At 42.0% G+C, this 25,795-nt stretch overlaps 1 protein-coding gene across 1 annotated transcript in view; it reads left to right on the top strand.

The window, feature by feature from the left end:
* Positions 1-22,348, top strand: part of Nufip1 (nuclear FMR1 interacting protein 1) — a 30,866-nt gene extending 8,518 nt beyond the window's left edge. The window contains exons 6-10 of the mRNA XM_051195356.1: positions 6,404-6,496; positions 8,829-9,022; positions 12,513-12,629; positions 19,895-20,121; positions 22,050-22,348. Of these exons, the coding sequence (XP_051051313.1) occupies positions 6,404-6,496; positions 8,829-9,022; positions 12,513-12,629; positions 19,895-20,121; positions 22,050-22,166 (748 nt within the window). The 3' untranslated portion in view covers positions 22,167-22,348. The remainder of the gene's footprint in view (positions 1-6,403; positions 6,497-8,828; positions 9,023-12,512; positions 12,630-19,894; positions 20,122-22,049) is intronic.
* Positions 22,349-25,795: the final 3,447 nt, after the last annotated feature.

Here is a 25,795-nt window from a genome sequence, read left to right as displayed (position 1 = left end):
GCAGGCTTGGTGGCAAAGGCTTGTACCCTCTGAGCCATCCTGATGGTTCGCTGCTGTGGTTTAGGATATTAGATTCTCCTCACCAAGACAAACTGTCAGTCCCCGTTTTAAAGCCTGCATTCTTAAGCGACCAATGGTTCATGCAGTAAGTGACTCAAAGAAAACCGTTTCTGGGAGGATCGGGGATTTATTTCAGTTATTCACAGAAATCTTAGCAGCTTTTGAGCGTGTATTGATAGAAATCATGACTTTTAATAATTGCTTGGCAGTGGTTTATCAAGAAAGTGATAAACTTTTCCTTTTTACTTACTTGATGTTTTTATTTATTTGTGTGTGGGGTGTCTGGAGGTCAGGCGGTAACTTCAGGGAGTTGGTTCTTTGCTTCTATCACATATGTTCCAGGAATTGAGCTCAGGTCATGAGACCTGGCCACAGGTGCCATTATTGACTAAGCCTTCTCATAAGTCAGCATTTTGTGAGAAGGTAAACATTTTACTGTTTATGGCTAAGGCCACCAAAACCAGAGACTCCTTCTAATGGGAAATAGTGAATATAAGATGCCTAGAAACCTACATGCGGCACATAGGGATAATAGTGCTTAGTCAAAGGGTGCCTTTCTTCCATTCATTTGTTTTGTTTTGAGGCAGAGTTCTCTACGTAGCTGTGGCTGTCCTAGAACTCACTCTGTAGACCAGGCTGGCCTAGAACTCACGGATCTGCCTGCCTCTGCCTCTCAAATGCTGGGATTAAAGGTGTGTACCATCACCACCCAGCTCAGAGGGTGCTTTTCTTAGAACACTTAGTCACAGGAAGTCTTTGGAAATCAGTGCCACCAGTTTGTTTGCAAAGGCCCCTTCCCTCCCTCCCTCCCTCCCTCCCTCCCTTCCTTCCTTCTTCTCCCCTCCCCTTTCTCCATCCCCCTTCTCTCTTTCCTTTTCTTTTTTTCTTTTCTTTCTTGTTTCTCTGTAGCTTTGGAGCCTGTCCTGGAACTCAGTCTGTAGACCAGGCTGGCCTCAAACTCAGATCTGTCTTCCTCTGCCTCCTGAGTGCTGGGGTTAAAGGTGTGTGCCACCAGTGCCTGGCATGGAAAGGCTTTCTGTAAAAAGTGAGCCACCTACTCCACACTTAGGTATAATGCATGTGACAAGTAATTTCCTCTTTTTAAGAGCAATTAATTATATGAACACTACCATAAGGAGGCATAGGCCACTATTTTGTGCTGTTTCCCCAAGTTCAATTGTGCTTTTCATAACTGGCCTCCCCTACTACTTGGCAATTTCTGATCAAATATGCCTTTGCAGAAAATCATGTAAGTGGCATCAGGTACATTTTTGAGATTCAGAAGTCACACACGCTGGGTGTAGTACCAGGTCATTCTCTTTTCTGAGTATCCTTCTGTTCGATAGTATGGCTATATCAGTCACAGTTGTTTCTTCATTTCCCAGTTGAGAGTAGCTTCCAGTGTTTGGCCTTGATAAAGCTTCTGTAGACATTCATGTGTGAGTTTGGGTTTTGAATGTGGCTTTTATTTGCATTGGATAGGTACCTGGGAGCGGGGTTGGATGGTCGTGTAGTAAGTGTTTATGTCACTTTAAAGGAAACTGCCAAACCTGATTGTGGAGAGGTTTGAACTCCAGCTGTGCTGGTTGACTAGGAGAAACATTCAGAGAGAAGGGTCTGGCTGGAAGGCTTTATATCTGTGACTGGGTACTCCAGAAAATGAAGCAGCAGTCTTGTCTCCATAGCTTAGTGTGAAGTGCCCCATCCTTTCTAGTAAAGAACAAGTTGAAGGCACCGTTTCTGCTGTTGCTCCATTGGGCAAGCCGTTTTTACTGGTCTTCGGTGCCTTGTTTTTATATTGCCTGTCAGAAGGTTTGCATCTATCCACATATTACACCCACATTCTAGACAGGATAGGGGGAAAAAGTTACAGCCCAATTTTCAGCTTTCCATTAGGAGAGTAATAGGTGTGTTTCCGCTTTAAATGGATTTCCATACAGACCTGTTTGTCTAGTCATCCCTAGTGGCAGTGGGGTTGATAGAATGTCCCCCAAGCAAAATTGCCAAGAGGGAGAATGTGCAGCTGTTTCTGACTGTGTGGTGGCACAGTTTGGAGTTAGTTGCTTTTCAAAACAAAGCTCCATCTTTTGAATAAAGGCCCGGCAGGAGCAAAGCTTACTGCTTACTGCTTACTGGTAAAGTTCCTCATGGACAACGGGTGTATCTGGTTCTGGTTTCCAAAGTGCAGGCTGCAAGTGTTCAGCCCTGCTGGAAAGGGAGCAGGCACACATGCTGAGTGATAAAATGAATTGTGGACTTTGAACCTGAGCACATGGGAGTGGCCATATGGGGTGAAGTTTGTTTGTTTGTACCTGTAATGTTGCCTTGTTCCTGCGTGTTCTGGAAGGTTGGTTGTTTTTTGTTTTTTGTTTTTTAAGCACCTTTTAATTTCTTTGGGGTTCTTTTACTTTTACTTCTCAGGTTCTTGTCCTTTCACATACAGAAGTGTTGGTGACACATTCATTAGTAAGGTGTGGGACCAGAGTGTGGGGAACATATGTCCTTGTGTGCAGCAGGCTGGGGCAGGAAGACTGACCTGGTGCCAGTCTGCCTGCAGACTGCAGGGCCTGTTCCAGAAACGGGCAGGTGGGATGGTTTGGCAGGAAAGGGGTGTGGGAAACATTTTCTTCGTTTTGGTTCCTTTGATGGATTTCTGAGACATATTCTCTGTCATTAAGCAGGTTTTTTTTTAATTGTGGAATTTATTATTTCTAGACACCTATTCTCAATTTATTTTATGTTTTTTGGTTTTTCCAGATAGAGTCTATGTGTAACAGCCCTAGCTATCCTGGAACTCGCTTTGTAGACCAGGTTGGCCTCGAACTCATAGAGATCTGCCTGCCTCTGCTTCTGATTATGTTTAATTTTTAATACTTTAGAAATAATATTTTAAAGAATTTTAGTTTTTATTTTATGCATCTGGGTGTCTCGCCTGCATGCATGATGTGTACCCCTTGCAAGCTTGGTACCCAAGGAGACCAGATAAGGGTGTTGGTTCCCTGGAACTGGAGTTACAGTAGTTTGTGAGCTGCCATGTGGATACTGGGAATCAAGCTTGGATCTTCGGAAGAACAGCAAGTACTTTAATCACTGAGCCACCTATCTAGTCCCCAGTTTATTTCATCTTTAAATTTCTTTTTATGTATATCCATAGTAGATCATACTGTGTCACGAACACAGGCATTTTCATACATAGGTATTTTCATACAAACGTGTATTTTACATTGCTTCAGGCTAAGTGTTTGAAGAATGTACCCTTAAAAGTGAATTCTACAATGGTACAGCCAAATTCTTCTTAGTTGGAATGTTACTATTTTTGTGAGAGCTGCTCTTGAGTTAGCTGGTGTGTTCTTTGGCATTCTAGAATGCTAATGTTTGCTAGAGAAGCTGTGAAAGAATCCCTGGACTCAGGATTTAAAGCCGGAAAAAAAAGTGCTGAAGAAATTACACCTTTGCCTTTATTCCTTTGTCTTTTTTTTTTTTTTTTTTTTTTTTTTTTTGTTTTTTTCAGACTCTCCAAAGTTGGAGGTGCCCTCAGTGTTTGAAACTAAAGCTTCCCCCAGTAAAGCAAAGAACGGTGATTCTTAATCCCTGAGCGGAGAGGCAGAGGCCCACTAGGGGGAGCTGTTCTGTTTTCATGGTTGCTTGCTCTGGTGTCCCACTTCACTCAGATGTCCAGGAGAAGTGGTCTGCCCCTTAATAATGTTCTGTCTCTGACGTTCAAGAAGACTTTGAAATTGAAATACAGTGGCATAAGCTTGTGTTAGAGCAATGTTGTTTTGATGAGAGGAAAGAAGAACTGTGTTCTGTAGCGAATAGGCCTAGGAGGAGATGTCAATAAAGTAATACGAGTGTAAGGAAAAAGTTGGATCATGCATGCAGAGGTAACAGTTGGCATAGTGGTGGTCTCTGCCCATAAAGATATCATTTTTTTGTAGACCCAGGGCATAGGCAGGCACAAGTCAGAAGTGAGAAACACAAGGTATACACCTTTAATCCCAGCACTTAGGAGGTAGAGGCAGATGGATCTCTCTGAGTTTAAGGCCAGCCAGGTTTACAGAGTAAAACTTGTCTTGAAAAGGGAGGAAAGGAGGGAGGGAGGAATGGATAGATGGATACAAGGAGAGGAGACAGAAATGAGTGTCTGGTGTCACCAATCTACTCAGGATAGTAAGGAAAAGAAGTACAGGAGAAGGGGTGATTGTAGACTTTTAAAAACAGAGAGAGAGGTGTGGGGGGGGTGCTGCAAGTAAGTCACGCCTTTCCTAGTGTGTAGCTTCCCAGCGCTCTTCCATAGCAGGGGACCCTGCACTGAGTCACACCTTCATGGAACTACATACTCTTTAAGACATGACTGATTTTTCCCCCAGTAACGTTTGTTTGTTTTTACACGGCCCTTCCCCTTCCTGGGAGGGTGTTGAGTAGGTCTGAGTTCCATGCCTAGCCACCACAGGGCCTGTGCGCATCGACACACACTGCTTACCATTGCTGCTTCTCTGTGTTCTGTCTGCAGATGGAGAAGAGCTGCCCCAGCCCCCATAGGCTGTTTAACACTCACTTCTCATCTTCTACAGGCAGCAATAGTTCTTTCCTCTCTCTACAGCGGTTTTCGTTTTCACCCTCCTAATCATCGTGGAGTCTCTTCTGAGCCCCTTCCAAGTTGGTTTTCCTCAGCATTGCTTCTCCGCCAGACTGACACAAGTATCCTGACACTGTCTGGCCATTTTTGAGTATCAGGGAAGATTTTACACCTGTCCAAGTGCCCAGCCTACCTTGTGTAGCCTTAGGTCATGTTTGCTTTTTCAAGTATGTGTTGCTGACTGCTATCATAGTCTTATCTTGTTTGACCTTGCTCTTTTCCTATTACACTTATTTATAGCATGTGCAGTCATCATCTCTTATTTATGGAGGTTATTTATGGCTGGGTACATGCTTTGCACTGAAATTCATTGCCTTTTCCCCCTGATTTTTTCACCAAAGCCATTCACACATTCTTCAAGATAACTAACCCGTAGGAGTCATTGCGTGTGCATGAGTCGGTGATGTAGATATGCGTGTTAGTTTAGTGATGCTAATGGTTGTCCTAGGGCCTGTGCATGCTCAGCTTTCTCCCTCTGACCTATACCTCCAGTCCAGTAACACACGTTTAATCTGGTAGAGAAATGTCCCAGAAAAAGTGGCAGAGCTCTTGTTGATGTTTCTGATGAGCAGCAGCCTGAGTGGTGAGAGCTTTGTTCCCCCTTTTATGCTTTCTATGCTGTGAAGATTTATTTCTCATTGTCAGATTCTAAGACCGCCATCTCCATACATCTGTGCCAGCAAACAAGGAAAGCCATTCAATTTGCACATGGCTGTCAGATCTAATCTCACTCTTAGCTACCTGTATGCCTAAAACCTTGTTTGTTTATTTGAGGCAGGATCTCTCTACATAGCCATGGCTGTACTGGAACTCACTCTGTAGACCAGGCTGGCTTGAAACTCATAGATTTGTCTCCTCCTGGGTGCTGGAATTAAAGGCATGTGTATGGATGTATATCTCTGTACCGTGTATGCACCTGCTGCCCGGGGAAGTCAGAGAAGAGTGTTGGGTCCCAAGAAAATAGAGTTACAGATAGTTATGCCACTAGGACCTAGAGACTAGGTGGATTCTGGGAATTGAACCCGGTTCCTTTGAAGATCAGTCCATGCCCCTAACCACTAAGCCATCTATCTCTCCAGCCTCTAGAACTGTTCTGTGTTGTCACCTGTTGGATTGAGTACAAACTTTGTAGGCATGTTTTGGAATGAATGTTCTTTGGTTAAATTACACTTCATTTAAAATAATTCCCTGGGTTGTGTCTTCTCTCTCTGGTCTTGAGTGTTTTATATTGGTTTACTTAGAACTAATTTCATGCTTTTCCACTTGAGTGCTGTCTGTTATCACCATTTCAGACCAGTTGGTCTCATGTCCCTTTCTTTGTGGATCTCTTTATTTTGAGGTGTCTCACCCCACCCAAAAGAAAAATGTCCTCTCCTGGGTGTTTAACTAAACTTTGTCTTAGGTGTGGCTGTTCTTAGGCTTTTCCTGCCCTCCTCTGTAGGCTTAGTGACTTTGCATGTGTGTAGCATGTATTTTGCAAAAGTAATTGGCTAGGCCGATTGTTTGTGTATGGGTACATGGTAAACAGGTGTTAGAGCAATTTGCACATGTTGTATGAATTATGCAATTGAAATTCTAGCATACACTCTTTACCTGGTTGCAGCATTGTGGACAGCTGTGAGTAACATTGACTCATAAACTGCATTTTTTCTCTTAAGTTTTAGAATTGAGAGTTTATAAAAACTTTTATTGTTTTTATTCTAGAAACTACCCAACTCTGGCCAATATTGAAAGGAAGAAAAAGTTGCAACTTGAAAAGGAAAAGAGAGGAGAGGTGTTGACAACCACACAGTATGGGTGAGTTCTTGGAGTTGCTTGCATGGGTATTCTCCACGCTCTTTATAAGCTGTGCTTACTGAGTAAGGAATTAACTGCAGTGTGTGTTGCTCGCCCACTCCGAAATCTTGCTCTCTACCTTTTGCTTTAAAATTCTTTTAAACATAGCTTAATATCCTATTATCCCCTACACATGTGACAGATTCTGAACAAGTCCTTCCCGTCCTTGTCTCCCTGCTGGTCTTCCTAGAGAGTCTTCTTTGCAGCTCAGGGGTGATAGGACAGTCCCTCCTGTGGTGGCACTGTCTTACCTGTGCCTCTTCAGACCATCAAAATCTTCCCTGGAGAGTGAGTGTTTGCTTTAGGGATGTATAGGGAGCATAGCTAAGGACGTTTCCACACAGTTGTTCTAGGCATTTCCCTATTTCGTTCAAGCTATTAGCCAGTTGCTCATTAATAAAAAGTTGGCTCTATCATGGCCGCCGTAGTATGCTTTCCTGTCAGTAATGTGTGAGGCCTCCTTTCCCACTACTCTCATTTTTTTGTTCAGAATTTTTCCACTTTATTTTTACTGGCTTTAAAATTTAAATACACAAATCTTAAATGCACAGCTTGATGAGTGCTTGCTCTCTCGTGCTCTGTCTCACATGTGTATACACATACACACACACGCACACTCTATACACATCCATGTACCTGGCACATGGATTGATACACAGTACCTCTTTACTTCACCAACTTCACTAAAGCCCTGTCCTGTTCAGTATTTTTCAATAAATGTTAATCCATTCTTGTTTTTATTATCACAAGTTATTCCTAGTCTTAGAATTATGTAAATGAAATCATACATTATACATTCTTGAAAACATGTGATTTCTGTGTCTCAAAATTATTTTATGAGATACATCCATGCTATGTATAGTTGTAAATCCTTTCACACTACTATATAGAATTCAACTGTGAGAGGTATTCTATTGGTAGATAATGACTTGTTTTCAGTTTGGGTCATTATGATTCAGAGTCCTGTGAACATTTCTTGTAATGTCTTCTGTGGCTATTAATATTCACTTTCATGTACCAGGTGGTATGTTGTAGGTTATTTATATGATTAGCTTTAATACTTTGCCAAGTGGTTGAAGTAATTTAGACTTCTCCCTGCGTCTGATTCCTCGGTTTATTGCGCAGGACTTGGTACTGTTGCTAACAGTATCGAGCATCTTACGGGAATATCCTTTTGCTGGTGCCACTTTGAGTGGGTTTGACTGTTCTTAAACATGTTTTTCTAATTATGTGTGTGTGTATGGGAGGTGGATTGTGTGTATAAATGCAGTGCCTGCAGAGGCCATAAGAAGACATATGATGTCTGCTGCTAGAGTTCTAGGCAATTGTAAACTGCCCAGTGTGGGTGCTGGGAACCAAACTCCAGTCCTCTGGAAAGGAAAGAAATGCTCTTAACTACTAAGCCACCACTCCAGCCTCAGAGGGCTTGTTGTCCTTGATTTTCAGGAGTTATATACTTGGTTGCATACATATATATTATTGTGGAGTGGTTGGTATACATAGAGATACACCTCTTAATTTTTCTTGCCTTTGTGTTCTTAATCGTGTCTTTAAAAAAAAAAAAACAAAAAACAGTAGGAAGTACATGTCACCAGCATTTTGTGTCAGTTGGTGTCAGGCACATCAGCTGATTGTGACACAGCTCGGCCACAGTTGAGGATGGGGTAGCTAATGGCGGTGATAACCAAATGCTTCTTATTTAGGTATTCATTCTTTTGTGTAGATCCAGCCGATCTTGTTTTCCTTCTGTTTGTAGGACCTAAATGTTTCTTGTAGAGAGGATCTGCCGAAGGTGACATACTTGTAAATGCTTTTCAAACTTTGATGCTCCTTAAAAAATGAGTAGATAGTGTTAGTGGTGCACACCTTTAATTCCAGCACTCAAGAGGCAGAGACAGGTGGATCTCTGTGAGTTTGAGGCCAGCCTGGTCTACAGACTGAGTTCCAGGACAGGCTCCAAAGCAATACAGAGAAAAACCTTAAAAAAAATGAAAATAAAAAGAATGGGCAAGTGTTGTAAACATAGACACAGGTTTATGTACAGTATGTGCGTGCTGCTAGCTAAGATCTGCCAGCAGTGGCACAACTTGGCCTGATTTCAGGGCTCAGAACATTCAGAGACTTATAGTTGGAAATGAATAAGATGTCTGTTGTGGCATGTGGGCCTTTAAAGTTCCAAAATGATAGCTCTTGTCTTTGGGTAGTTCTTATATTTTGGTCTCTGTAATGTCTTAGTGTCTAAGTGGCCAACTTAACTCTGTCTTTCTTTTGCTCCATTCTTTTCTTATTCCAGTAAAATGAAGGGCATGTCCAGACATTCACAGATGGCGAAGATCAGAAGTCCTGGTAAACACCGTAAATGGAAAAATGGAGGGCCTAGACAGAGAGCAGGCATTAGAGTAGGCAATCATGCCAGAGATTCGAAGCCTGAAGTTCCATCCGTGGTTAATGTAGACCCTCTCAGTGCTTTGATACGCAGTGACTCTGGTAAGCTACGTGGGAAAATAACATGAATATGGGGTTGTGCACGAGCACACACAGAATCACGCTAACATCATGGCCCTCTGTGGACAATTCAAATCCATTAAGTATGAGGGGATGGTTAATTCATTGACTGAGTTAGATTAGAAAAGAATCTTGGCACAGTGGAATGTTGGGTTAAGCACAGTTACTACTTACTGAGTAAGGTATTTGCCATGCCCATGTGCCCTAGATATATTAGTTCTTTCCTGTAAGGACCTTTGATGTGGGTGGTAGGTACTACATCCACTTAGAGATGAATAGCACAGGCTCAGCTTGTACTCAGTCACAGTGCTAGCTGCTGCAGAGCCAGAACTTGACCTAGGAGTCTGGCTCTAGTACTGTATACGTACTCTACATCTAAGGTCTGAGTTTGTCTGAAAGTGTTGTGAAGGTGTGGGAGGGAGTTTAGAACAACCTTTTCTGGCTATGACTGTAGCTCAGTAGAGGACTGCTTGATTGGCCTGTGCAGAGACCTGGGTCAGCCCTTGCACTCCAAATAGATGAGACCAAGGAAAAGGCAGGGTTTTTTTGTTTTGTTTTTGCTTTTGTTTTTAAGACAGAATCTTGCTGTGTAGCCCAGACTGACCCCAAACTTCATTCCTCCAAAAACTATTTGGTTAGGTCTGTCACAGCGGTCCATTTCCTGGTATAACTTTTGTATTAGTTATTTTTCTGCTGCTGTGATTAAACAGCATGGCCAAGGCAGCTTAGAGAAGGAAGAAGGGCTTATTTTGTGCTTCCAGTTCTAGAGGGATCGGTAGGTCCATGAAGGCAGAGTGCAGGGAGCAGATGGCAGGGGCAGCAGCTGAGATCTCACACGTGGAACCACACAGGTGGCAGGCAGGCCTAAGTTAAAGCTGCTGAGTCCTGAAACCTCAGACCCTTCCCCAGTGACATAACTTCCTGAGGAAGGCCTCATCTTCCCCAGACAGCAAACAGTGGGGCCAAATGTTCAGATTCCTGAGGCGTAAGGGGGGGCGTGTTATTGAAACCACTACAACTAGTTAGGATTTTGTAAATTATAGTTTTCATTAATTTATACGTTGTTGTATGAGTTGGAAAGTAGCTGATTGGTAAAATGGCCTCAACCTTGGTGCCTGCAGAACCTGGTATCAAGGAAACAATCTAACTTGTTAGTATCTCATTGCACAAATACAACTAGAGCACTGGAACAGCAGCCCTGTCACTGGCATAAGTTGACTTTGTGTAAAAGGTAGATGTAAGTCATAAAAATCACTAATGCAGGTGGTGGTTTGAATGAATGACGACCCCAGGGCTCATGTCCGATACTTGGTCCCCGACTGATGAGAATGTTAGGGAAGGGTTAGGAGGTGTGGTCTTGTTGGATGTGAGTCACTAGGGGCAGGCTTTGAGGTTTCAGACTTCTCCCTCTGCCCCCATTCACAGTTCTTTCTGCCTTGTGCTTGTGGTTTGAAATGTGAGTTCTTAGTCTTTCCCACAGCCATGCTCTATTCCACCATCATGGACGCTAACCCTCTGGAGCTGTAATTAGATGATTTCTTTCGTAAGTTCGTTTGGTCCTGATGTTTTATCAGAGCGACAGAAGAGTAACTAATGCAGTGTTCATCTTTTAGTTTCTTTCTTGAGACTGCAAGAGTGTAAAGCAAAGTTCCCATGGGAGGTGCTATGTTTATGATTTTCTTCCCCCCTAGTAAAATGCCCCCCCCCTTTGGTGATCAACTCAGGGCCATAAGGCAGGTGATCTTTTTTGTTTGTTTGTTTTTTTCAAGACAGGGTTTCTCTGTATTGCTTTGGAGACTGTTCTGGAATTCGCTCTGTATACTAGGCTGGCCTTGAACTCCCAAGTTCTGGGATTAAAGGCGTGTGCCACTAATACCACTTAATTATAATCTTGGGACTAGAAAGTGTAATGGTTACTCTCCTAGAGGCAGTGTCAAGTAGGAGAGTGAGCACCATGCATAGGAAGAGGCTGTAGAAAGAAATGAGTTGGGAGGCTGCTGAGTAAGATAGTGATGGTGTATTCAAGGGAGCTTTTCCTATCTTCGCTTTAGAAGGGATTTAGGTGAGACTGGAGAGACAGCCAAACGTGGATAAGACCAGTTGCTGCCCTTGCAGGGGACTCGAGTTTGGTTCCAAGCACCCACATGGTGCTCACAGCTTTGAGCACCAAGCAGCATGTGGCATGCACGCATGCAGACAAAATACTCATTCATACACATAAAATAGATTAAAAGGAGAGGGGCTTCTGGGGCCCTACATTTTGCTTGCTTAGCACTATAGTTGGGGGAAAAAAATAGGGATTTCAAAGAACTCTGTTCATGCTTTCTCAGGGAAGTGCTTCCTGAGTATGAGGTGCCAGCGGCCCTGGGTAGCTTCAAAATGAAAGTTGAGTTGCTCTCCAGTGGACAGTGACTTGGTGAATCATGCCTCCTCTCTGAACATCTAAAAGGACAGAATACAGAGAGCAGAGCATGTGGCAATTTCCTAAAGAGCGTCAAGGAAGGGAATAGAAGTTCCTGTACCTTCAACTATGTGTTTGATAATAAGCTCATGTGTGAGAGAGATACAGACAAGCGATGACTGACTACTAGTCTGAGGGTAATTCATTTCTTTTGGCCAGTGAAAACACGATACTTTAACAATAAGATTGTTTGAGTGAGTATTTTGTACTATGAAATTTGGTTTCATGATTTTGTTTGGTAATCTGTTTATACTTTTTTTTTTTTAACTGAATAGGTGGTCCTTTTCTTTTGTTTCTTGAGTATTTTATCTGTTGGTGTATTGCCTTTGTCTTCAGGTTGAGTGCTAAAGTATTTATATGAGAATTGATAGGTAGATCTCAGATACTTGTTCTTTGAGTGGATACTCAAATTTAAGTGTGGAATAGAACAATGAAGAAGGAAATACTAACTTTAATAGAAGTAGAGGAACTGGTCAGATCACCCAGCAATCAAATTAAACATCAGTAATAAGTTAATGATATCATGAACCTCTGATGATTCCCCCCCAAAAAATAAACAAAACTGGGTGTTGGGGGGGTCTGTTCTTAGAACCCCAGCACTTAGGAAACTGAGGCAGGAGAATTGTAAAAGCCGTATGAAATCTTGGGATTGATAAGACTTCAGTGAGATCAAGCTTTTAAAGAATATAACATTTGCTTGCTATAGGATCGGTTTCTTGTTTTAGGCCTTGGAAGAGTTTGTGTTGTCTGGTCATTTAAACAGTGAAGGAAGGCTGCGTGCTAACACTCTTAATGTGCTTATAGGAACTGTGTATTTTCCTTTCTCCTTGTTAATATGCAAGATGAGGTTTATATCCCTCCTAGAATTGTTGAGGGGGAAAGAAGAGAGAAATCATCAGAAGTGACTTCTTTTTATCTCACTCACAGATGAGGAATGGTCAGCTTGCTTTTGAATGGTGCTGATGCCTGGGCTACCCTCTCTGACTCATTGTTCTTTCCTTTCTGTTGCAGAGTCTGATAAGGAAGAGAAACCACCAAAGACTGTGGTACCCAAGGAGGTGACACCAGCCTTGTGTTCGCTGATGAGCAGTTATGGCAGTGTTTCGGGGTCAGAGAGTGAACCAGAAGGTAAGGCAGGGTGCGGCTCCTTGTTGCATTTTGCCTTTGGTTCATGCTGGGCAGTGGTAGCATCCTGCATGCAACATACTATCCTGTTTCGGGGCCCCTCAAGACCCCTTGTTATGTCTGTAATACCTTTAGTAGATGAATAGTGATCCCGTCACTCAGGAGGATCAGAAGTTTACGGGCACCCTCAGCTGTATGGTGAGCTTGTGGACAGCCTGCGCTACATGAAATCTGATCTCAAAAAATAATGAAACGAAGTGAAATAAAATAAAATGTAAGTCTATTGGGCACAGTGCTATTTATAGAACATGTTTATGTAAGTTAGCTCACTTGGAATGCATAGTGGCCCTGTGTGTGTGTGTGTGTGTGTGTGTGTGTGTGTGTGTGTGTGTGCACGTGTGTGCGTGCACCTGCACAGCCACACTTTGTACATGTATGTGGGTGTATGCACAGGGATATGTGTGCAGAGGCCAAAGGCCCAAGTCATTGTCCACCTTACTTTTTGAGATAGAATCTGTCACTGAACCCAGAGCTTACTGAGGTTACAGGTACATGCCACCATACCCAACATTTTCCTGAAGGTTAGAGCTCAGGTCTGCAGGCTTGTATGACAGACACTTTACCTTCTGAGCCATCTTCCCAGCCCTTACCTATTTGTTTTAAAGGATTGAAGAAATGAAATTCTTTCAAGATTCTGTCTGAGAAGTTAGTGATGCCCAGGCTTTACTTTTAAATATGATAGTATGTTTGCCTTTGGTGTGATAAGCCAGCTTACCCTCCTACAGCCTCTCTCTCTTAGGGCCACGTACTTGAGTTGTGATAGGCTGCTGATCTGATGCAGCATAGTTTTAATCCAGAATTTGCATCAATATTGTAGTATGTGCTTAGTGAATAAACCAATGTCCCATAGTTGGCAAAACCTGGTCCTGCTTGGTAATTGTGTTTAGGCCTTTCCTACTGTGAGAGTCCATGTGTTTGTGATGAGAAGGAGCTGGGGTTAAGAGTAAGAGATAAAGTATTCATGTAGAACGGAGGGAATGTAACTGGATGAGCTAGCAGGTCTTTGAGTTAACCAGTGTTTGTGTACTTGGAGGATGTAGACTAAGGAAGAGCTGGGCTTTCGATATAAAACTTGCTGTTTATCTATCTGTGACATGGGAATTTTCTGCTATTAATGGGCTAAGGCTCTCCTGGTAGTTAAAAGCTACTTGGATTTTGAAATATAAGCTACTTTGGCTTTATCAGGATATTCCTTAACAGATAGTTGTCTTCTTTTACTTAAAAAAAAAAAAGGTATTTACTTTTAAGGAAAACAGTATTTGTTTCTTACTTTTGTTTCCCATGGACTGGTAGGTAGATGGGTTATTCTTTCAACACATATTACATTTCCTCCCTATCAGTTATCAGTTGTATTTATAACATGTTAAGGAAAAAAAACTATTAACAGGTTAATGAATCCCATAAAAACAAGGTAAATGAATGCTTTCTTCTTTCCCTCTGGAGATGAAACATTTAGTAAATACTTTGCATACTCATCTTCAATTTGAGGTTGCTGACGTTTTTTAAATTGGAAGGAAGAAACTAGAAATCTTTGAGATCTCACATCTTTGCTCTATGGGGATTAGAAAGGGTAGGTTTGTTAGCACTAGTTTGTAGCAGAACCTATGTAAAAGAAAGTATAGTAGTGTAGAAAGAAGCCAACTATATTATGTTCCCCTGTAGCTCCCTCCTGCTTTGTGCCCTTTGCCGTCTTCCTGAACAGGAAAGGGATATGTAGCTGCTTTTATAGTAGCAGTAGACAAATATGTATCATATTTTTGTGTGAATTTGTTTTGACTATTTAAAGGTCCCTGCTTTAAGGAGAAAGCTTTTGTTTGGTACTCTTGGATCTTAAGAATTATTTCATGTAGTTTGGATTCATCTTCATCAAGCCATCCAGAACCTACCAGATATCTTGTGTTGTCTTCTAGACAGGTTAAAGGAGGACCCCTCAAGCAAGAAAGACTAAAGCAGTGGAGAGGTTATGCTTGAATCTGGGCCTGCCAGAATTGTGAATAAGGAGTGTTTCAGGTGGTTTGCTTTGCACTTTTCCTGACTTCTTAAAGCTCCCTTCAACCTTTTTAACCCCCTAAACTGGCTTAGCTATGATTAGAGGCCTAAACTGAGAACTAGTTTAAAATGCCACAAAGCAAAGAATGATCATAATCTAAAAGGATAGCATAGCATTAGAACTAATGATGTTCAGATAAAGATACACGGGACTAGGATAAAGTATGGGATATATATTTTATTCTGGGAGAAGTCACTTAGACGAGAAACCAATGGCCCGAGAGTTCCTGCTCCAAGGACCCACACCCAGGCTGCTCTCCGTGACCCGACTGGAACTAAGAGAGCAAACCTGTCCCAAACCCCAAACCAATACCACATGCTCACCTATGCACCTGTGACCAGTGGCGTGGTCAGCGCCACAGGTGCGGCTGGATGGATCTCTCACTACAATTCCCCTTTTAGTCTAAAGAAAAAGATTTAGGCTTGACATAAAACTATATACAAAGACAGTAAATATCAAGTGTGCTCTAGGAAAAGTAAATTAAGAATATACACACTTAAACCCTATTGCAGTGAAGCGACAAGAGCAACATGGGAAGAGCTATCCAGTCCTGGGGTGAAGGCACAACAGAGATTACTATAGAGTTGTCCCTATGCTGGAAAGTTTAAGTCTTGTACCTAATATTTCTATCTGAAAGAGAGAACAATAATTGTGACAGTCTAATCTTCAACCTCATCAAAGACCTGAGAAGGAGGATAACAATACTGGGCTAGACAGAAAGTGCAGGCAACCAGCTTCCAAAAGGTGCAGTGAAGACAGAAACAGCAGGCTATCTGGACAGTCACCCAAAGTCTCACAGCAGCATAGGACAGCCAACTTTGGCTAAGGTCTAGAATCTCTGACTGACCAACACAGAAGCAGGGAGGTAGAAAGGCTGTCTAACCCTGTGACTTGGCAAGGTTCAGCAGTCTTCTATGTTTGTTTCCTGTAAGCACTGTAGGACAGCATGTCCAAAGTCAGTGGTCAAGGTGGGGCAGTTTTTTGCCCAAGAGGCCATAACTTGAGGAGGGGATGGACTCCAGAAGGAGTGACATCAGTGCCCAACATACTCTCAGGAATAGCTCGGTGCTGTCAGGAGCAATAGTGTCTCGTGTCATCAGGGCACTAATATTAAAACACTTAAATGCCATGTTCAGGTCTATGAAGTGTTTGAAGATCAAACAAACATCTATGTCTGACTAATCTCATAGGTATTAGAAATATGGGTGAAAACATCTCTAATTCTCAGGGACCTTGTTGCACAATGACAGAAGCTTCCCAAACTAAGTTATCAATGACAGGGACTTCAAAAAATGTAACTACATACATACATACATACATACATACATACATACATACATACATACATATCTTTTTCACTAACAGAGATAGAGCTGAAATGTCTCTACTAAAGGTAGAACTGTTAAGTGCAAAGTGATAAAATATCCTAAGTTGTATAAATATACAAAATGTTTATACATCCAGATAGTTTTATGTTTGTGTGCAAAACATTGTAAACAGAAAGAAAGCCCTAAACAGTCAACATTACATGAATCTAACAAATAAGTTTTTTAGGATCTAGCAATTTAAGCTATCTATGGCTAATAGTTTCTAAAGTCAGTACACTAGAAATTATGTGCACCTACCTATATTCCATCGTAACCATACCCTTCCCAACCATACCCTGTAATTATCTAAAAGGAATACCTAAGTCTGAACATCCCAGACCCCAGACCTAATACCACACCCGTTTGGGCATGGTCAGTGCTACAGGTGCAGCTGGATGCATCTCTCACTACATAGAACTGATTTGAATTGGTGAACATTATATGAATATATGACAGTTAGTGGAGAGATGTTAAGAAAAAGATAAAAATGGCTGTCTGTCCTCATTCTTTGGCAGAAATTTGACTGTATAAGCTCTGATTCACCTGACCTGGGTGATCAATATTTGAAGGTTAAGGAATAACGGAGTGCTCCTGTGGCTGCAATGTCTATGTCCATTGTGCAAACTCTCAGGGAGTCTCAGCTGTACTGTTTTGTGGTTGCAGTCCTTTATTTCCCCTTTTTCTTGATGTGGTCATGGCAAATACTCATACAGTGCTCACTCCGTGCCAGGCCCTGCTCTGTGTGCTTTACTTAGATATAACCACCGGGTCACCTGGGTACCACTGTGCTCCACTGTACAAATGAGGAAGTGTAAGCAGAGATTAGTAGCTTGCCAGCAGACTGCTGAATGATGCTGACTTGAGCCCAGCAATCTGACACAGGTCTGTGCTTGAAATACATGCCCTGTAGTTCCTTTGAGATATAATTCCCACATATAGGGAGAGAATTACACCATATTGATTCATGGTAAATAAGTCACTGTTTGAGAGTAGGGATGGACATTCCCATCGTAAAACTTGTGAACTGTCCAGTGTTTGTATTTCCCCCCTTCACTATTGCAGGAATATTGTGAAGTCGGTTTTCAGGTGTCAGATGGGCCTGTATTTGTGGGATAAAATCTTCTTGGTAATGGTGTGGTATACTTTTATTACATTGATGAGTTTGATTTGTTGACATGTTGTTGGAAGTTTACATCTGTGTTCCTAAGAGACACTAACTGGTCCATGACCTTTCTTTATTGTTGTGGATTTGGTATGGTTAGGGATATGTTTCCTATTTTAAGGGTTTGTGTGGGATTTTTTCCTTTCTCATCATTTTTTATTTTTGTAGCATTTCCTGAACCTAGCATTCTTATTTTGGGAAGATTTTAAATTATTAATTCAATTTTCTTCATGGATATATGATTAATTTGCTTTCCTGTTCCTTCTGAGTTGAATTTACTATTAACAAAATTAGTCAGTTGTAGTAGTCCTTGTGATATTATAATAATGTTTTCACTTCTTCCGTGTATTAAATATTCTCATGTCCCATTTATCTTGTTTAGTCTTGCTGGGCACCTAATGAATTTATCTTTCCCAGGAACTAACCCAGGCTTTCTAGATTTTTTTTTTTCTTAATTATTTTTCAATGGCTTTTACTCTTTATGGCCCTCTGTACATCACTGTTGGAATTTGCATGAACTTTAGATGTAATATGCCCTCGTGTATTGCCTTAGACAAATTCTATAAACTTGATGCATTACATTTTCATCTTTTGTGATTTACATGGTGATTTAAGAAATTTAGTATATGGGCTATCCTGAAGATAAAGGAAAGAATCAAACTCAGTTTGCGTTGTGCATTCATTCAGCGACCAGCACAGACTGCCAAGACTACTGTGAGGGAGGGTTTTTCCCACAGCACAGAGCTTCTGCACCTTCAGTCCATTTCTGACACTTGCCTATCTGGAGGGAGTGTTGTTTCCCACAGGCTGTAGACCGATGTGCCATCACTGCCCTTCCTTGGTGCCAGTTGCAAGTCCTAGGTTTTTGTACTTGTGCATCTGATTGTGATTGGCAAAAAAGTCCAAGTTCCCAAGGGACAGGGAAGGAATCGTGTGCTCGTGTCTTCTCTAGGCTCCCCGCCCTCCTGAATTCTCCATAGGTGTGGCTTTCTGGGTTCTCTGTCCTTTTGAGTTTTATGGAAGTTCCCGTGCATAGGCGTAATGGGCATCCTCTTAGCCTTCAGGCCCCCATCCCCCAGCACACAGACGTGCGCGCGCACGCACACACACACACACACACACATCCTGAAGCTGCTTAAGGGCTGCCAGCCATCAGTCAACTCGGGAGTGGACAGGAAGACTGTAGATTGCAGAAATTGTAGGTGTTGTATGACAGGAAATGGGAGGGAATATATGTCTTAGAATAGCACTCATTTAGAAATGTTTAGTTTTCAAAAATTAGGGTTTCTAGGAAGTAGTTTTATTTGATTCAATTTAAGTCAAAAATGTAACTTACATGCTTTAAGTTTTTGTTTGTTTTTAATTTCCTGAGACATCCTCATAGCCTAGCACTAGCCAGTGAACTTGACAAGAATATACTCTGGATTGGATGTTCTTAATCAGATTTTAGTGTTGGTGGTAGACCTCTATATCTCCATTCACTTTCTGTCTGTTTTATTGATAATTAGAGCTTCCTTCTCTAATGATGGATTTGTATATTTATTCCTTCTCTTTAAATAAGTGTGTGTGTGTACACTTACTCACAGAGGCATTTCTTTCTTCCTTTCCTTCATGTCAGGCCCAGGGACTAAACTTAGGTCCTGAGCTCAGCTTGGAGAAATGGAGCTATTTTGCTGCCCTTGTGTAATTTCGTCTTTCAGTTAAATGAAGTTTTGAAAAAAGAAATCTGTTGTTTTGGAGCCAGTGAGATGACTGCATGCTTACACACACACACACACACACACACACGCGCGCGCGCGAACGATACTTTATGAGGTGTTTATTTGCTTTTGCTCTTATTTTGAAAGACAAGGCCTCACCGTGCAGACCAGGCTAGACCAGAACTGTCTGTTTCCCCGCCAGTCTTCCCCAGTGCTGGTGGATTGACAGGTGTGATTCATGTTTGTCATGAATTCAGCTCTTTAGAACTTTAGGCTGTCCTTTATCCCTGGCACAATAGCCCTTGTCCTGAAGTCTGCTTCCTTCTGATGGATGTGTATGTTATGTCTCTTTCATCCTCTGCCTATAATGCCTTACTTTCTGTACTCAGTCTTCAGTTGGGTGCTTCTGTGGTAGTTGAGATGGAATGCTGATTCAGACAGTAGTGCAAGAAGTGCCTGCATTTTGGTTCCTCACTAGGATCAGCAGGTGTCCAGCCATTCATATGTAGCTGTCTATTGATAAAGCTTGAGCTGTGTGGCTACGTGCTTACATTTTCTTCTTTCTCATTGCAGATGTCATCTGGTAGCTTCGTTCCCTCCTCTGCGATTTGTTTAAATAATTGTTATCGTTAACTGTTTTCAAAGAATATCTTTCTTTGTTCACATATTTCCTGTTCCCCAGTATTTGTTATTCTTTTGAGTGATTCTAAGCTGCTTCTTGTACGAGTGCTTTCTATATTCTTGAGCAGTCTCCTTAATTCTTGGCAGTTTAAACACCTAGTTGGGGGAGGGGTTGGCTTCTTGTAAAATTCTTCTTAGGTTTAAGGTTACACCAGTTGATGGTGGAGTTAGGATTATTGTACTCCTTTTGGCTGTTTTTAAAATGTTTTACCTGCTTCTTATTTTTATGTTTCTTTTTACACACTTAGAACTCCCCATCAAGTCTGAAGCCGATGTTCTGACAGAAAACCATGTCCCTCACAGCAGTCCTCCCAAGAGTCCGAGACAGAATGTTAAAACAGCTAATAGAATTATCTCAAGAGCCAAGTTGGAGAGCCAGAGGAATGGCTTCAGGAAGATAGCCCTAAAGAGGAAAAGGAGTCACTGCCACTCGCTATTTGAGCCAAGAACACGTCACCCGTACCTCCTGGAAATGGTGAGTGGTATTTCTTCATGCTGTGACGTGTGTGCTTTTGTCGTAAAAGTGGGGTCACTGGGGCGCTGTATGTGTTTCCAGGCTTCCTGTGTTCCTTGGAGACTCCTCTGTGTGGATGTCAGACCTCTAAAGCTACATTTGGCGTAGAGTTGGTGTTCAGCACATACAGGACAATTACAGTTGTCATCACTACTTAACAGCAGTATATTTAAGTATAGGTTTAACTGCTGATAAGGAGGTTTGTGTTGGCAAGCTGAAGGAAAAGAAAATCATTTTCTGTTTTAAAATACAGATGCCTGTTGAGGGCTGCAGATCAATGACTTCATAGTTTAGAGTCTTGGCTGCTCTTCCAGAGGACCTGGGTTCAGGTTCCAGCACCACAGGCTGGCTCACAACTGTGTATGACTCCCATTCTCTCTTCTGGGTTCACAGACACCAGGAGCACATACATACATGCAGGCAAAACATTTTTTAAATGTCTTTGAAACGGCACAAAAGCAATGTGAAGGCAAGTCTTGAGTGCCCTACCCCAAGTCACATTTCCTGTGTGCACAGCCTTTGCCTTCCTCTCATCGTGCCTTTATTTGTATCTGTCCTGGGTTTTAATGGTTTTACCAGCACTTCTGTCCCAACATTTATTAAACACTTGAGAAACAGAAGTGATGCTTTTCAGAGGTCACATCTTTTCATGTCTAAGAGCAGTTTTAGTGGAGCTGTGAGTCTCTTGCTTCATCGGGTAGGTGTGTCTGCTGTAGCCAGTGTCCTGTTTGTCCTGTCAGGGTTACATGGACACAGATGCTTCTTACTAAGTCAGATGTAGACTATACTCTGTGGTGTGACTATAACTGCCAGACACAGCCAGCTGCAGTTTTCAGACGTTTGTCTGATGCTGTTGAAGGTCACCGAGTGATGCCCCTGCTCTGTATTGCCGACATAGCATGACAAATGACATAAAATCCTGTTTGGCATATAACACGACTCCTTGGTCGTGTACTGTTCTGGATACCAGGGAGTTTTAGCTTCCCTTCAGTTGTGATTAGGAAAACCAAGGAATGTGTGGAGGTGTTTTATGCATTTGTTTCAGCTCTTACTGTATTTAACACACTTTACTTTTAACCATTTATAGGCTTGGATTTAGGAGGTTCTCAATTATTTCTTTGAAGATGGAGTTTCTGTTCTGTCTAGTCCCACTGCCCTTCAGTCCCAAATAAACATACAGAGGCTTATATTAATTATACTGTTTGGCCAATGGCTCAGGCTTTTTATTGGCTAGCTCTGTCTTAATTATTAACCCATATCTTACCAGAGAATGCCAGTACCTGTTAGGTGTTCGGTGGCTGCATGGTGTCTCTCTGGTAGCCCCTCTCTGCCTTCCTATCCCCAGAATCCTCCTCAGCTGGTAGCCCCGCGTATTCTTTCTGCCTTGCTACTGGCCAATCAGTGTTTTATTCATTAACCAATAAGAGAAACACACATGCAGGACATCCCCCATCATTTCTTACTGTTTTAAAGAGTGCCATTTAAAACTATGGAGTCTCATGTTGCCCAGGCTGCCGTGGAATTCCCCTGCTAGAGTGGTGCTCTTATCTCAGGGAGCCGATGTGAGGGGAGTGCCCCTGTGCTAGTGAGGCCCCTACACCTCACACATCCCCCACTCCCCCAAGTGAGCAGGCATGGCTTTCAGAGCAAAGGTCATGACTTTTAAGTCTGCTTCCCTGTTCTTTGCTGTCTCCCTAGAGAGGAGCCCATGCGCTGCTCAGAGAGCAGGGTAGTCTGCTGTGAGTCAAATGTAAGAAGGAAATGTGTGTTTTGACAGATCTGTCTGGCTTCCTGTTCTGTGCTCTTTCTTTTAAGGGGGTTACTTAGTATTTAAGTTGTGTTTCTTGAACTTTCTTTAAACAACTAATCTTTTTTAATGTATATTTCAGCTTCTGGCTCCAGACATTCGGCATGAAAGAAATGTAATTTTGCAGTGTGTTCGGTACATCATCAAAAAAGACTTTTTTGGACTTAATACTAATTCTGTGAAAACGGAAGCTGAGTAGATGCCTCATGTTTTCAAACATGTATGTGAAGCATGAAAGAGAGTACATCCTCCAATAAGCAGAGGAAACCAACTCTTACAGACCAATCAGTAATGCAACTGAAAGCCTCATGGGGTATTGTGTTGGATTTTAAGCCTGCCCTTTGGCTTTATGCAAATAAATGCACAGCTTGTCTTTTTAAAGCGTTGTTTGTGTCTGTGTTATTAATTGGGGTGATAACTGAGCAGGTTTCTCAGCTTTCCACTCCTGACCTCTTTTGTCCAAGGAATGTTTTTGTGACCTCACACTTAACATAAGTATATAAGACAGGTATACAAATCAAACATAGAAAGACATAAAGGAAGTTATTTTAAAATAGTTCTTTGGTGTGTATATAATTTCATCATTCATTAAACAGAAGTGTACTTGCATACTAATGAAGTAGATGTATCCGTTTGTTTTTATATAAGAATTGCATCTTGGCTGAGTATTTGATGCCACACGATGTGGAACATCTTCATCGTTTTCCAGAGTTGGTTGAATTTTGATTTTGTAATTGTTAATTTGAAAACGCTGCTTTGCGTAAGCATGTAGTACAAAATGGCAGAATTATGTAGAGTGCCATTTCAGAAATTGTTGGAAATTCTGTCCTAATCTCAAGCCAGAATCCGTGTAAGGATTTTTATGACGCTCAAATCAGCAATGCAAACAGCAGTTTTTAAAATCAAACACCATGCAACCTAATGATACATCAATTTGACAAGAACATGAGGGGTAACAGCACAAACAAACTAAGCGTCCTTGTTTTCTGTAACTAAACCATAAGAGCAGAAAACTGCGTGCATAGTAAGAAGCACTGCAGTTCACAAGCCCACAGCTGTCTGGGCTATTAACCCTGTTTGTCGTGGAGAATGTGTGTTTAGAACTAAAGCATAGCATTGTCACATGACACAGCATCGGCGTGTGCAGCCAGACACTTGGAATTCCTTATGTGTTGCAGTTTGAATTGATTTGTGATCATAGTTCATTTGTGCCTTTTCCTGTTGCCACACACAGTGCACACACCCACAGTTGAAGGAACCTGCTGGGAGAACCTTTCATTTCTATGTTTTTCTGTATTGCTGTCATGTAAGTAAGGAAGACTGTGGTTGGGCTGATTAGGAATTGAAGACACTGGGTGTTAGGCAACACTTTTTTAAATGCTTAATTTAGCCAGACATAATTAGGCAGGGAGATATATTTTGTTTTAATGCAAAAGAGAGTTGGGTTGTTTTGTTTGTTTGTTTGGTTGGTTAGTTGGTTTTTTGAAACAGGGTTTCTCTGTGTAATAGTTCTAGATGTCCTGGGACTCTGCCTTCTGCTTTCTGGGATTAAAGGTGAGGACCACCACCGCTCAGCTGAAAGTTGTTTCTGATAGTGACAGAAGGACTCAGTGGGTGAAGGAAGCACTTTCTATACAGGCTTCATTTCATATGCCAAGGGTATTGTGTCAGCACTCTCTGACAATGTGGGATGTCCACAGCCTTGACCTTGGCTCTTGCTTGTCGCTAGGACACATCAGAGAATGTGTAGTAGGCTGTGGACTTAAGGCTTCCAGTACCCCCAGAAGCCCTTGTCCTTTTCAAAGTCATAGTTCAAGTGGATTTGCAGTGCTGGTTCCTGGAACGGTTTCCTGTGGCCTTGTGTGAGGCTGAGAGGCTCTGGCTCATACCGCAGTAGCTGGAAAGAGCGTGTTTTGATTCCAGCATTTTCTTAGATTGGTTGGGTACTGCTTTTTCTTATTTTTATTGGTGCTGTGACTGGGTTTTCTTGTTACTTTTTTTCTTCTGTCTTTTATGTGTTTTTTATGACAAGAATATCTTGTAGTTCTGTCTGGCCTCAAACCCACAGTGTGACTGAGGCTGGTCCTCCTGCTCCTACCTCTTGGGTGTTGAAATTACAGCTTGCACGTACTCTGCTCCATTGCCTGGCAGTTATCTTTTCATCCATTCATCATCCATTCATCCATTTCAGCTTTTCATCTTGACCTCTTCAGGTGTGCTCCAGAGATTTTAGTTTAAGGTTAGTCTGTTATTTTGTTTGTTTGTTTTTGAGACAAGGTTTCTATATGTAGCCGTGGCTGTCCTGGAACTTGACATATAGACCAGGCTGGCCTTGAACTCAGAAATCTGCCAGCCTCTGCCTCCCAAATTATGGGAGTAAAAGCATATACTAGCAGGCCCTGCAACCCTTTATGTGTTATAATTTGCATAAACATTTACTTCCTGACTCTTAGTGCTTCCTTCTTAATGGCCATTTCCTTTTGTTCATCCCCCCTTCGTCTCGTGCCCGAGTCCCACCCGCGTCCCACCCCCTCCTGCCCCTCCTCCTCTTTGCCCTTGTTGCTTTATTTTCCAACTCAGCACTAGTGTTCTAGTTTATTGCTGTTTATCTTCAAGTAACTAAGTTTGAGTTCTAAATTTTTTTCTGGCTAAATATAATTTTCCTTCAGATTTTTGAAGGCAGTTTGCTATCATCTAGTTGCTTACTGAATCCAGTATTGTTTCAGACACCAATCTAATTATTTATTGATTGATAAATAACCTGTTTTTCCATCATGAAAACGTCTAGGGGTGTGTGTGTGTGTGTGTGTGTGTGTGTGTGTTAGAATCCTAACATTTCACTAACGTGCAGCTACATGGGGCATTTGTGGTTTATTCTACCTCAACCCTTTCTACTGGAGGTTCCCATGTACTGCTCAGCTTTGAAGAGGGAAGTTGAGGGGTTTGTCTGCTTTCCTTCATCTGAGTGACTGATCCTAGCATGGCCCTGTGGTACTTTGAGTAGGTATGGCTCCCATAGACTCATGTTTAAATGTTCGGCATGGAGGGAGTGGTACTCTCAGGAGGTATGGCCTTGTTGGAATAGGTGTGTCTTTGGAGGAAATGTGTCATTGTTGGGGTGGGCTTTGAGGTCTCATATGCTCAAGGCTCTGCCAGTGTGGGACACAGTTCACTTCCTGTTGCCTGAGGTTCAAGATGTAGAACTCCCAGCTACCTCTCCAGCACCATGTCTGCCTGCCTGCTACCTTGCTTCCCACCATGATGATAATGGACTAAAGTTCTGAAAGTGTAAGCCAGCTCCAATTAATTAATGTTTTCCTTTGTAAGAGTTGCCATGGACATGGTGTCTCTTTGAGCAGTAGAAACCCTGACTAAGACAGCCGTTGATGCCAGGGACTGTGGGGTTGCTATACGACAGGATGAACTGTTTTTGTTTGGAGTAATATTGACTTTGGTTTAGAAAAGCATTTGAATGATTAAGCGGTGCTTCATGGGTTATTCTAGTAGGAACATGGGAAACAGTGGTGCTGAGGGTGATTTGAATTATGAGAGCCTGACTCGAGGTTTCAGAGGAGAAGAATGTTAGTATGTGGCCTAGAGACTGTTCTTGTGATATTTTGGTGATGACTGTGCCTGCTTTTTGTCTTTGTCCAAAAATATCTGTTTGAGGCTAAATAAAGTAAAGAGTTTTGGATTAATTTTATTAGCCGAGAAAAATCTCAAGACAGTCTAGTATTGACTGTGTCATATGGTTACTAATGGTCACTCTATAGGGCTGGTGAGATGGCTCAGTGGTTTAGAGCCCTGACTGCGCTTCTAAAGAACCCA

This window comes from Phodopus roborovskii, unplaced genomic scaffold (assembly GCF_943737965.1).
Source record: "Phodopus roborovskii unplaced genomic scaffold, PHOROB, whole genome shotgun sequence".
Taxonomy (NCBI): domain Eukaryota; kingdom Metazoa; phylum Chordata; class Mammalia; order Rodentia; family Cricetidae; genus Phodopus; species Phodopus roborovskii.
The sequence above is the reverse complement of the archived record's forward strand: the minus strand, read 5'-3'. Positions and strand labels throughout refer to the sequence as shown.